Below are 13,720 nucleotides of genomic sequence, written 5' to 3'. Positions count from 1 at the left end.
GATGGTCATCAAAAAGAACAAGGGGAAAGGCCCCAAGAAGCCAGCTTCCAATAAAGTGCGCCAAGAACTAACGGCCAAGCCCCTCCTAAAGAAGACCAAGGGCCCCGTTGATGTTCTAGAGAAGGACAACCCTCCTAAGGATTCAAACAAGTTTCCCAACCGTTACTGCGAACTTGTTTACTCAAGAATGATTGATAGGAATTATCATCCGGAACCCCTCTTAGTCTTACCGGCTCACCTCAGTCCGATTGTGATGCCACACATTGACCGAAGGCAATGGAGATTCCTCTTGAGGCAACCAAAGGAGGCCAATCTCTCATGGGTGGTGGAATTCTACTCCAACTACCACTCACCCCTTCTCACATCAATATTTGTGCGCCGAAAGCAAGTGTTGGTCACAGTGGAAACCATCCGAGAAGTCCTTGGGATTGAACCATCAACGGATGCATATGACGCCTACCAAGAAGTCTTGGCTACATGCGATGACCGTGCATTCGATTGGAGCGTGATCCTCCGCGTCATTGCTTTACCCGACGCATATTGGATTCGGGGGACCATAAAGCAAAGACCCAAGGGTTTAGATGTCCGCCACGTCACTCAAGAAGCCACGGCATGGGCCCAAATTCTAGTTCATTACGTGCTCCCAAGCACACATGGGTCATCCATCACCGCCGAGCTTGCCTTATTGATATGGTGCATCTTAACCGAGAAACCGGTCGACATTTCGCATGCCATCCGCCAATCCATGGGGCGCATTCATGCCAAGGGAAATCTACCATTCCCCGCTTTAGTGACGGCATTAGTTGCGAAAGCCGGCGTCAACCGAGAGGCTAAAGATAGGAGAACCTCAATTCCGGTCGATGGTGATGTTATTCCGACCAAGAGATGCCTCAAGCCTCCGGAAGTCACCAAGGACATTGGACTTCCCACACCAACTCGCAACACTACCACTTCATCTACATCACAAAAATCGGCCGCCCAACGCCTTGAGGACCTTCACAAAAAAATTAGACCGTTATGAGAGGCGTAACCAACGCCGCTATGCTCATGTGAAGAGACTTCTAAGCATAGTCACCCCACCTATGGAAGAACCCGATATCTTCACATCCACCGCAACTTCAAGCGGAGACAGCGATAACATTGGAGATGAGGGACACTCGGGGCTCAACCACCCATTGCGCCTAACCTATAGCACGGAGGACCGTGCTAAGTTTTAAGTGTGGGGAGGTCGGCCGACCGATCTCCGTAGGTAACATCTGAATAAATCTGAATAAATTAGGATAGGTTGCATGATTAGGTTTTAGTTGGCACCATTCGCATGATAAGTTTACTTGGTTGGAACAATGAAATTCTTTCTTAGGAAACCAATACTTTGGGGCAACCGTGGCATTGTAAATTTTAAATGCTTTGATGCAAAAATTGCTTGAAAGAATGTATTTTGGAACATGGGTTTGAGTTAAGAACACAAGCTTGTGAGATTTGAGCCTAATGGTGTGGTTACATCTTATAACCATTTATTCCCCTTCTTGTGTGCATTATTCTCTTCCTATGATTGTAATCTTTGATTTGTTTGATTCTTTATGTCCATTATTTTGTGTATACATGCATTTATATGATTGAGGCCATCATTTCATTAGCTCACTTATCCAAATAGCCTACCCTTTTATATTCCTTTGTTAGCCAATTTGAGCTTACGATTAACCCACTTGTTCTTAATTTTAGCACATTACAAGCCTTAAAGCGAAAAACAATAAATGTCCTTATTTGGATATTTGATTAGCTTAGGCTAGAGTGTGTGAGTATCATTCAAGTGTGGGAACCTTGGGACATTGGGTGAATGAAAGGGTAATTTTGTATTATTATTGAAAATATTGGGAATTGGGTACATACTCATGTATTGATCAAATGTAAAACCTTATGCATTGAGATTCTTGTATGTAGAAAAAAAAATGAAAAAAACAAAAGAAAAAGAAAAAAAATAATATGGAAAAGAAAAAAAAATATATAGAAAAAAAAAAAAGAAAAAGAAGAAAAAAAGAGAAAGGAATAAAAAGGGGACAAAATGCCCCAAATCAAAGTATAGTCCAATAAAGATCAATGCATAAGTGTTGTGAAATGTAAAGGGATACATGAGTATGTGAAAAAGTGAAGAATGGGTAGTTAGGCTAGCTTTGAAATTGTATAGGATGTCATAGGTTAGGTGGGAAGCTTAAGCTTATCAAAGATTCAAATTTCAAGCTCACTTAACCAAATATGCATCCTACCTTGACCCTAACCCCATTACAACCTAAAGAAAAGACCTCATGATACTTGTATGCATGCATGAAATATATGTCGATTGTTAGAAGAAAAACAAATCTTAGAAAGCATGATTAGGAGAGAATTGAGTGAATCAACCCTAAACACTTGAGCGAATAGAGTGCAAACACTTTCGGTGAGGGTTCGATGCTCAATCCTTTGATTCCCAGCTCTCACGAGCATTCCTCATGCAAAGTTGCATATATTGCATTTGATGCTTAGAAATTGGCAAGTCCTATGCTTTGACCACCATCGTGTCCCATGTGCTCGCATATGTCATAAGAAGGTTGATTTGTTCCTAACCAAGTTGATAGTAGCACTAGTCATAGTTGCATGCATATAAGTAGGTTGCATTTCATGAGTCTTATACTTTTGCGATCCCTCGGTCTTCTGTGTTTCTTTGCATTTCTCTAAGCATGAGGACATGCTAGAATCTAAGTGTGGGGAGGTTGACAAACCCCATTTTGAGGGTTTATCTTGTGCTGATTTCAGGGGTTTTATCGATGATTCCACACACTTTCTGTATGGAAATACAAGATTTTGCATTCCTTTTCTAGTTTTGCCCCATGAGTGAAAACATGCTTATTTTGCACTAAAATAGACACATTTCTAATCTTCTCTTGATGCCATTCGATGCCGTGACTTGTGTGTTAAGTGGTTTCAGGATATAGAGTAGGAATGGACCGGTAGAGAGAAGGAAGACGGGTGCAAAGGAAGGAAGCATGAGAATTGAGCTTTGGAAATTTCCGCATGGGCGCGTGCGCGCACCGGGCGCGTCCGCGCGGATAGAGCAACGTGAAGCCGAGACTAAGAGCCAAGCCACGAGCCGGCTTGAGTAGCGGCTAAGCCATGATCTTCATGGACGCGCATGCATACATCACGCCTCCGCGCACATTACAAGACGCCTCGATGGCGCGTGCGCGTACTTTGCGCGTGCGCGCCGATTCGCGAATATGATTTTTTAGAAGTCACGTGACTTAGGAGTGGAGGTAGTTAAGAATCCCACTTTTGGGGAAATGCCTTGGCGGGAAAAGCTTAAGAAGACCAAAGGAGCAAGGGTTAAGGACACTTAGTTCATTTTCTAGAATTAGATATTTTTGGAGGGGAGTTAGTTACACTTTTGGGAGAAGAAGAGGGAGACTCCAAGCTTTTCACTAGGGTTCATCTTCATCCAATTTCTGAATTTTCAATCACTTTTTGGTGAGATCCATTACAATTCTCACTCCACTTTGTTCATGTCATAGACTTTCTTCTCCAATTTCAAGTAGTAGTTGTAATTGATCAATTCTCATAGATCTAGAATTCAACTTTGTAATTTTGGATTTCATTAATACCTTGAGGATTTAATTTTCATTGTTACTCCTTGAGACTTGTTGTTAGATCCTTGTGTTGCAATACTTTCAATCCTACTTTTCTTCTCATTTTACTATGAATTTCTTTCTTGCTTGTCACATGTTCGATGAAATGTCAACACTAGTTATGGAGTAGAAATTTCTCACTTGGCATAGGGTTTGGTCATTGGAAGAAGTTGAATAGTTGTATCAATGGTTGATTTGGAATTAGGGATTGCTAGTTGGCTTGGAGTGCACTAAAGCTAGATTCCCATGAGGTGAAGCTAGGACTTGTGACTCAAGTTGATTGTTTTCATTTGATCTTCCTCTATACTTAGGGGATAACTAAATGAAGCAAGGCCTAATTGTTGTCAACATTGAATGGACTATAAGGATAGAATTTCTAATGCCAACCCTAAGCCAAGTCTTTTGATAATTGATTGTTTGTTTCTCATTACTTTGCTAAAAAAACCTTCAAAGAATTCCAACAAGGCTTACTAAATCAATAAGATGCACACTTTGGCAATTCCAAGGGAGAACGACTCGGGAGACTAGTACTCTCGGATATAGATTGTAGATTTGTTTGATGATAGATTTTGCGTCGGTTTAGACTATACTACGATTGATCACTTGATAATTTCTACACCGGCAAAAATTCATTCGTCAATGATCATCCTCTGGGAGGTCTAACAATTTCATGCAGTGAAGATGTCTTCCAACAAATCACCTCTCACTTGAATTGACGATGAATCGCATGCTGCAGGATACTGACATAGATTAGTACACACATTTTGTACAATAGGTTACTTGTAAAGATTACACATTTTTTAAAGTAAATGAAAGAAGAATGACCATTACTATGACAAGTTCAAAGTGTTTCCTCTGTTTTTTGGTCTAATGACAAAGAAAGAATTCAACTACTCTAGTATTTCATTTTTTTTCTTTTTTAAATATTTTATCTTACCTCTTCAAAGGGAACCATATGCAGTATCTAGTAGTAACAATTCTGCCTGGTGTAAGATAAACCATACTTCATTGTTCATTTGTTCTCATAGGTTGCACTAATTCTCAAATATAAAAAATTATAAGATTTTAATATAGAAAAAGGGATAGAATTATAGAAAACTTTAATTCATGGCACCAATGATACACAAGAAGCTAATTCCACCACCTGCCAATGCAATTTTACACTAACAAAGGGTAAATTTCAACTAATAACATCTCCTTTATAGCTAAAGAAATTTCTAACATGGGATGTATGGCTTATTTATTTATATATGTCTGTTCTCTTATTTCTTTATTGATGTTTTAGCAATGCCTTAACATTTTCAAAAAGCAAAGATCAGTCTTACATTTAACTGATTTAAGTTCTATTTTCATCCCAGGCCAACTGTAATTTTACTCAATATATGGTTAAATTTTCTGAATCATCTCTTATTTATGCAGCAAATCAAAATTGGATTCAAGTTTGGATAATTAAATGTTCTCTTCACCTTTTTTTCCTGCATTCTGAAATTATGAGCAGTCTATGTGTTCAAAAATGAATGCAAATGGAGATGTTAAAGGTTAAGATATGAATTTGCAGTTCTATAACACAGCCCTCTGCAAAACCAGAATCACTGTGAAAATTGAAGTTCGTGACACTCAATCATGGAATGTCTCTAGCTTGTGTTACTATTTATAATGACATGGAATGTCTCTTCTTTTCACTTCTAATATAAGAAAACTGTGAGTTCATAACAGAGTTACAATTGTAGTTTCAACCGCCATTCAAAATTCTAATTTAAATGAAACGAATCATCAACTTCAGTGAATTTCTTCAAAACAATGTTGAACTTAATTTTGAATTGCTGCATAAAGATATAAAAGATGATTCAGATTCAATAAAGCCAATAAAAAATAAATTAGTCAACAAATGAGATGCAATAACTTTCTTTCATTCATGTGCTATTTTTACACTTTCAAAGGAATGATACAAGGAAGAAACCAAAATGGACAATCTTCAAAATGAAAAGAAAGAGCCTTCTGTACAAAATTTGTCTCAACCAATCTATGTCAGTCTCTATGATGTACAAAAACTCAAAGTATTTATTTTCCTATAACTTTAAGCAATCAATTTCTGGGAAGCAGCCAGTCAACTGTTAAGATGAAAGATGATTTGCCAGCATCCCTCAGATACCGCACGTCTCCATTCATCAGCTTCAGCAACTTTCTGCTGATGAGCAGACTAATACCCTCCTCGGATTCTTGTCCCTCTCGTCCGAACATTTGGTTCAGTAATGTTTCCGGAACACCAACACCATCATGTGTTATGCAGCAAAGATATAGAATGGCAAAGACTACCAAGAAAAGGCTACAGTCATGTCATCCTCTGCCAACTACCAATTTAGAACTGAGAAGATCACAATATGGAACAGGTTTTTTGACCCTTTCTCTTCTTTTTCTTCTGCTTTGGAGGCTGGAGAACTACTTTGATGGCCGCATCAAAAACAGCTTTCACATTCTATATTCAATGGCAGATATCATTAGGGACGTGATATTATCTAACCTTTGGAACTTTTATAGATGCAGAGAACATATATGTACCTGCTGTGTTTTTGAACTACATTCGATGTAAACTGGAGCACCGATAAGTTTTCTCAGTTCCTCACCCTTCAACAAAGAGAGAAAATCAGATCACTAATGTATAAAGTAAGCAGATGGTCTCTCTTATGAACACCAACTGAAGGCTAAAAGACAATGAAATAAGACACAAAGCGATAGCAATGGATATTGGTAATGTATATTCCCCTTCCATGCAAGGCCTGTTGCTCCACACATGCCACAAGATTCCCCATGTAAGCAAAATGCGGGCACATTTTTTGGAGGATTATGATTCAGACTGCGAGAATCAAGCCGGATGCCATGGAGTTTTGACATTTGACGGACATGAATTCAGCATCTCTTGGCTATTTCAATTACACTGCTCCGAAAGCCTTCTTCGGTCGACCTATCTGTTTTGCTAAACTGACAAAATGGCCTGAATTATGGAAATTCAGTTGTTTACTATCTGAACAGCTCTGGGAAAGACCACATTATGAACTTGGCGAAAATGTCGGACTCCAAGAACTCAATATGTGCAGTGCGTCCAATAAGTGTGTTTAAGTTTCTGCCAAAGCAAGCCGTGTTGAAGTTGACATCACATCGGATTACCACACGATGGTCAGAGTCACTTTGGATTTGGCCCAACAAATTATTTAGCATCTCATGGAAGATTTTCCCTCTTTTAGAGGAATCCAAGGAAGCCGCTGAACTCGGTTCAATTCTGGCAGAATGATACGGAACATAACCATCCTGAAATGCAATGAGCATGGGAATTATATATCATTTGAAATAGTAAAAGAAAAGAGTAGGTAGATATAATCTCCAGATGTTTTGTCTTCATTTGCCTCTGACATAAGAAAATGTATTTTGGGATCTATTAAAAGCCACTGGTTCCGAACAAGCCGTAAATCCAAATGATTTCCCTGTAATATTTGAGTAACAAAGTTCATGCTTAGTCACAATGATGGAACAATATGGAAAACAATAAACTGCTGAGTAAACACCTATGTATTAAATTGAATCGAAGCAAATTTCTACTTTGTAACAAAATCAGGTAGTATCCAACCTAAAAGTCAAATCACTGACAATTGTTGCACTAATAACAAACTAGGAAGACCTAAATATAACTGGACAATTCAAAGAAGGAATGAACAACTGATCTATTATAAAAAATTATCAATTAAGTTATCTAGCTTGTTCTGGGGAATGAACTGGCGTCTCTGTCCCCACTTTACCCAAACCTAGAATTTCAATTTATTTTACATTAACAAAGTGGTTGATTAACAACTAAATAAACAATGATATTGATGGAATCATCAAATGACAGTGTGATCTAGTGAAGTGGGTGAGCCAGAATATAAGGATTCTTTGTGGCGATGAAAAGGGAAGAAAACATCAGCGTCACGGTTTCAATTTTCAACTAACTTGGAACAATAAAATCCTACCTTTGTTAGAACTCACCAAATCATGAAGCAGCTTCTGATTGCGCGAAGGAGGCTGACGGCGACACTCGAAGCAAGAAGACGACGAGCCCCTGAACCTGCTGCTTCTGCCGCCGGCGACGAAGAGCGCAACGAAGGCGCACGCGACTATGTGCAAGACGATGACGAGACAGAGAGCAACGGCGACGCCACGGTGAGAGAGATGAGAGAGACCGAGCTCCAGGGGGAGAGAGAGAGAGATACGAAGGGAAGGGAAGAACTTGAGAAGATGAAGAAGATTTTTGAAACCCAGAAACAATTTTTTATTAGAAGAACTTGACAAGATGAAAAGGATTTCTAAAACCTAGATTTCAAAAACAATTTTTTTTAGATATATTTTTGTTTTGTTTAATTTTTTAATTTTAAAATTTGATTAATTTAAAAGGATATTTTTGTCTCATCAAATAAAGAAAGGATGTTTAAGTCTTTTTATAAAATTAAATAAATAAATATTTTTTTTATTTAATTAAAAAGGTGTTTTAGTAAAAGTGGTGATATACTATATATTTAAAAAAGAAAAAATTAAATGCTGACGTGGAAAATAAATTCCACATGGCTTATTGTTATTTGTCCATATCTTAAGCGTATCAGTACGTATTAATTTATCATCGTACCGTAGCAATCACCTTAATATTAAGGAAATGATAAGATTAGAGTATCTAAATCAAAATAAAACTGCAAAAATTGAAGATAGAATTTTAAAGATAAGATACATGAATAACAAGATAATTTCTAAAAATGATAACAAGATTGAAATAGGATAGTACACATTTCAATCGATTGGGTAGCACACTTCAATCGATTGAATAACAAAAGCAATCGATTGAATTGTGTTACCCAATCGATTGTTTTGAAAAATTCAATCGATTGTTTTGAAAAATTCAATCGATTGAAAATTCTAAACAATCGATTGAATTACATAAAATCTACATTTAATTCATCGTTCAATCGATTGGTTAATATGACCAATTGATTTATTTATGCGGAAACCATGCTTTCTTACAATTTTCAATCGATTATTTAGTGATAAATTGAAATTCAATCGATTGATTTTCAAGGAAACACGATTTTGTGATTCCTTACGAGCGTTCCGGATCAAATTTAATTTTTTAATCGATTAGAATAACCAAAAAAGTTATTAGGATCAATGGAAGATCTAATTTGTTATTATTTTTGTTCTTAATTGTTAATCAACATGATAGATTTATAATAAAATAATTATTTATAAAATAAAAAATTATTTTTATAATTAAATAAAATATATGGGGTTAATTTATAATTAAATTTAAAAAAGGACTATTTAGCAGTTCTTAAAAAATCTTAAAAAACATATTTTGTTATGGGACAATTTAATGATCCAAACGTTTTGGGACCACCGAATCTTGAGCCATTCTTTCTTTTGTTTTTGGTCATTTTTTTTTTTTGATGATATGAGGGGCCATAGGCCTAAAGAAAGAGAAAAAACAAAAAAAACACAAAAGAAAACAAAGAAAGCACACTAGCGCCTGGAGATACGGGAAAGCATTATCCCTCTCCCATCTTCATGCACAAAGTCGTTCACCTCTTGCGGCGGAGCATCCCAAAAGACAAGACCAGGATCAATTTCAGCGCCGATTCTCGCCAATCTGTTCGCCACTCTATTACCTTCTCTGAGTATGTGGCTGAAACAAGTTTTCCAATTTCTCTTCTTCCAATTTGCAATTAAACGCACCAAAGGATTGGGATGGTTATGGAGTTCTCGCCGATTATTGATAAGGGCTATAACAGCAGCGGCATCACTATATATAATGATTTTCCTCATTCCCATAGTCCAGGAAAGGTTTAGGCCGTCATGGATTCCCCAAAGCTCAGCATTGAAAGCCGAGCATAGGCCAATGCTGCGAGAAAAACCCCCTAGTCACCTTCCCTGATGGTCTTGAATTGCACCTCCGCAGGATGCCAGGCCAGGATTCTCTTTTGCAGCTCCATCCGTGTTGAAAGCCACCCAGCCTTCCGAGGGTGGTTTCCAGGATACATAAATCTCAGTTCTTCTCTTCTGTTCAGTCAGGTGCTCATCTTTCTTAAAAGCTTCACTATTTTGTTGTACTTGTAATATAATTTCATTGGTAGCTTCTTTCGGTCTCTGGTAGTTTTGATTGTGTACTTCTTGATTCCTCCAAAACCAAACTCTCCAGCATGTTGTCATGAAAGTGTCCCTCCAGCTATAGTTATTTTCTTTTCCTAGTTCTTGATTTAGATTCTGCTCCACCCAATCTAATAGTTGATGGCCGAAAAAACTTCCAATAGCTTCTGGTTTAATTAACTGGGTCCAAATTCTAGAGACCTTGGGGCAGTCCCTTAAGACATGAAGGATGTTTTCTTCCTTATCTGGGCAATGGTGGCAACAACCATTCCCACCACAAATTTTCTTCATCCTTTCTTTTGTAGGGATTCTTTGATGCATAGTTAACCACATGAAGATTTTATTTTTTTGAGGGCCCTTCCACTTCCAAATTCTGTCCCAAATAGAGCTTTTAGGTTCTGTCCATCCAGCTAGCCATTTATAGGTACTTGCCACAGAGAAGTCTCCATCCGAAGAGTGCATCCAACCCATGGTATCTTGCTCCTGTTCTAAGTTTGGTGGAGGGATTGCTCTTATTTTATCGATTATCTGATTTGGTAAAGCTTGTTTGAGCTTACTCAGATCCCATTCTCCTTCATTGTCTGTCCACTCCCAAACTAAGCTATTCTCATCAAATGTTGAGTTCTGGTTGTAGTTGATCAAGCATTCGCCTTTGTCCAACCAATAATCTGTCCATAATTTTGTCGCAAGCCCATTCCCTAAATAGTGAATGGTGTTTTTCTGGAAGGTTGTCCATAATTTGGTCATTTCTCTCCAAAGAGCTGAATCTGAATTTCTAGACTGAATGATGTCATCCATTCCTTGATCTCTCTCATATTTGTGGTTTAAAACTTCTGCCCATAAAGAGTTCGAATTATTCTTCCACCGCCAAATGACTTTTAGTAGAAATGCATCATTCATTAAGTTGAGTCTTCTGAATCCTAAACCTCCATCCTGCTTCGGTTGACATAAAGTTTTCCAGCTTATAAGATGCATTTTTCTCTTATTTTCCTCATCCCCCCATATGAACTTTCTCTGCATTTTTTCAATATCATTACACATTCCTTTAGGTATTCTGCTATGTTGCATTTCGTAATTGAGCATAGGGCTGATGGCCGCTTGAGCTAAGGTGATTCTCCCTGCAAGAGAGAGACATTTGCTCTTCCACCCCTTGAGCTTATTTTGGACTCTATCCATGACATTCTTGTAGTTGTCTTTTCCTTTTCTATTGTTTTTGATCATGGCTCCAAGGTATCTTCCAAGCTCCTTGCTTTCTTTAAATCCAGACATGTTATACATCTCCTGCTTTATTTGATTAGAGACATTTTTAGTGAAAACTATAGAAGTCTTTGCTTGGTTTATCTTAAGACCTAAGGCATTACAAAAGGTGTTAATAGTGTCAATCACATTTTGAAGTTGAGTAGGGGTAGCTTCTGCAAAAATTAAAAGGTCGTCTGCGAAGAGAATGTGGGAAATCTCAGGCCCCCTTCTTCCGATAGTGAACGGCTTCCAATTATTCAGTTCAACAGTTTTTTCTATAAGCTGGGATAGGGCATCCATACATATCACAAAAAGATAGGGAGAGATGGGATCTCCTTGTCTGATTCCTCTCTTAGGTGAGAAATCCTCTGTCATGCTCCCATTCCACAACAGATTGTATTTAACTGTTCTCACACACTTCATGATAATGCTAACGCAATTTCTAGGCATATTAATCTCCAACAGTCTTTTCTCTAAGAAATATCAGTTGATTCTATCATACGCCTTTTCAAAATCAATCTTGATCGCCATGAATTTGGCTTTCCCTCTCATCCGTTTCATAGAGTGCATCACTTCCTTTGCTATAATAATGTTGTCCTGGATGTTCCTTCCCGGCACAAAACTGGATTGGTAGGGAGCTATGATGTCGTTTAAGGTTGGCTTAATTCTGTTGACAAGAATCTTGGTAATCACTTTATAGTTGACATTACATAGAGCTATCGGTCTGAATTGAGTGATAAATTCCAGAGTTTGAATTTTTGGGATGAGGGTTATGAGAGTTGTGTTGGCTTCTTCTATTTCTTCTGGGTTGTTCCAGCACCTTGTCACATGCTCCATCATCTTGTTTTTCACTATCTCCCAATTCCTCTTAAAGAAGAGGGCCGGAAAACCATCTCTTCCTGGAGCCTTCAAGGAACCAATGCTAAAGACTGCCTTCTTTGTCTCTTCTAGAGTCGGTGTCTTTATCATATCCTTACAAAAAACTGAATCTATTTTAGGACTTGTTTGAGCAGTAAAATTTAAAGGAATGATGTTTACCTCATTCTGATATAGGTCTTTGAAGAACTGAACAACATGATCCTTGGTTTCGGTCCCATTTTCTATCCATTCTCCTTGCTGGTTTCTAAGCTTGCTGATTTTATTTTTGGCTCTTCTAATGATAGTTTTGGTGTGATAAAATTTTGTATTGCGATCTCCTTCAACTATCCATTGAGCTTTGGATTTTTGGAACCAAAAGATCTCTTCCTTTTTGAGAATTTCTTCCATTTCTTTGTGTAGATTTGCTTCCAATTTATCCAAAAATTTGTTTTTGCCGTAGGTGGTGTGGCGTTGTATGCCCTTCAGTCTATTCATGATCTTTCTTTTTTGCTTGAAGATGTTTCCAAAGGTGTCTTTATTCCAATCTTGAAGCTTCCCTTTTAAGTGGTAAAGGGTGGGGGTCAGGTTCTGATTAATGTTCCATTCCTGCTTAACAAACTCTTTAAAATTTGAGTGATGCTCCCACATAGCTTCATAGCGGAACGGTCTATCCCTTCTTTGCATGACATCTCTACTTTGAAGAGTTATAAGAAGAGGGTGATGATCAGATCCAATCCTTAGGAGCACTTCCACTGTTGCTTCTTGAAATTTCGTCCTCCACTCCGCATTAGCTAAGGCTCGATCGAGTCTTTTAAAGACTCTCTCTTGCCCCTCCCATTGGGGTCCTCTCCAGGTAAATCTAGAACCAATGAATCCTAGATCAATAAGACCGCAGTCGTTAATCCAATTAGCAAAGGAAGTACAAGCTTTTTTGTCAATGTTTGCACCCCCTTTCTTCTTCGAAACATCCTTTATCTCATTAAAATCACCAGAAAGGAGCCAGGCTTTATTTATATTAGGGGTCATGGATGAGATTTTAGACCAAAGTTGTTTTCTCATTTGGGGCTGAGAACTTGCATAAATAGCTGTTAGGTACCACTCATCTCCTCCACTGAAATTGATCTTGACATGAATGAATTGGGGGTGAGTTTCTTCCATCGAAATCTTTATGTCTTGTCTATTCCAACAAATCCAAATACCACCAGAAAAGCCCTGAGCTTCCTCAATAATGTAATTATTGAAACCCAGACTCTTGATAACCTTACTAGCTTGGTTTCCGCTGCATCTTGGTTCCACAATGATAGTTAAATCAGGCTTATATTAGTTCGCTACCTCTTTGAATATGCGACTAAAGGATTTGCTAGTCGCACCTCTTACATTCCAATTTAAGATAATCATTAAGAGAAACAAATAAACAAGGATTGTGTAGACCAAAGAGCTGAATAAACACCAACACCAAAGGCTTGGCTGGACACTTAGTTAATCTGCATTTCCTCCTCTCCTACCCCCTTAATGATAGGGGTGGTGAAGTCCATGCTGTTCACAAGAGCTTTTTCCATCTCTTTGTCTCTCTTTGCATCTCTCTTTCCACCCTCTATTGTTGGGTCAGGGGGCTTTCCATTTGGGGGGTTCGCTTGTTGAGATATGTCCACTTCTTCCTCCATGTGATCTGTGTTTGGGCTCTCATAGTTGTTCTCCTGCCAATTATCCTGATGGTGAATAATGGAATTTTCCTGTATTGTGATCTTCTGGTTTGCTTCCTTTTCTTTACTTCCTTTTGGTTCAAGTTATTTTTTTCTCTGCATTGT

The 13,720-nt window shown here is 38.1% G+C and overlaps 1 protein-coding gene across 1 annotated transcript; it reads right to left on the bottom strand.

Moving 5' to 3' along the window:
- Nucleotides 1-5,741: 5,741 nt before the first annotated feature.
- On the bottom strand, nt 5,742-6,487 carry LOC130933763 (phytochrome C-like). The gene is made up of 4 exons (XM_057863378.1): nt 6,368-6,487; nt 6,216-6,281; nt 6,057-6,132; nt 5,742-5,968 (listed from the first exon to the last, which is right to left on the bottom strand). The coding sequence occupies exons 1-4, from the start codon at nt 6,485-6,487 to the stop codon at nt 5,742-5,744; spliced, it is 489 nt and encodes a 162-aa protein (XP_057719361.1).
- Nucleotides 6,488-13,720: the final 7,233 nt, after the last annotated feature.

This window comes from Arachis stenosperma, chromosome 6, assembly GCF_014773155.1.
Source record: "Arachis stenosperma cultivar V10309 chromosome 6, arast.V10309.gnm1.PFL2, whole genome shotgun sequence".
Taxonomy (NCBI): domain Eukaryota; kingdom Viridiplantae; phylum Streptophyta; class Magnoliopsida; order Fabales; family Fabaceae; genus Arachis; species Arachis stenosperma.
Note: the sequence above shows the minus strand (reverse complement) of the source record. Positions and strands in the feature narration are given on the sequence as shown.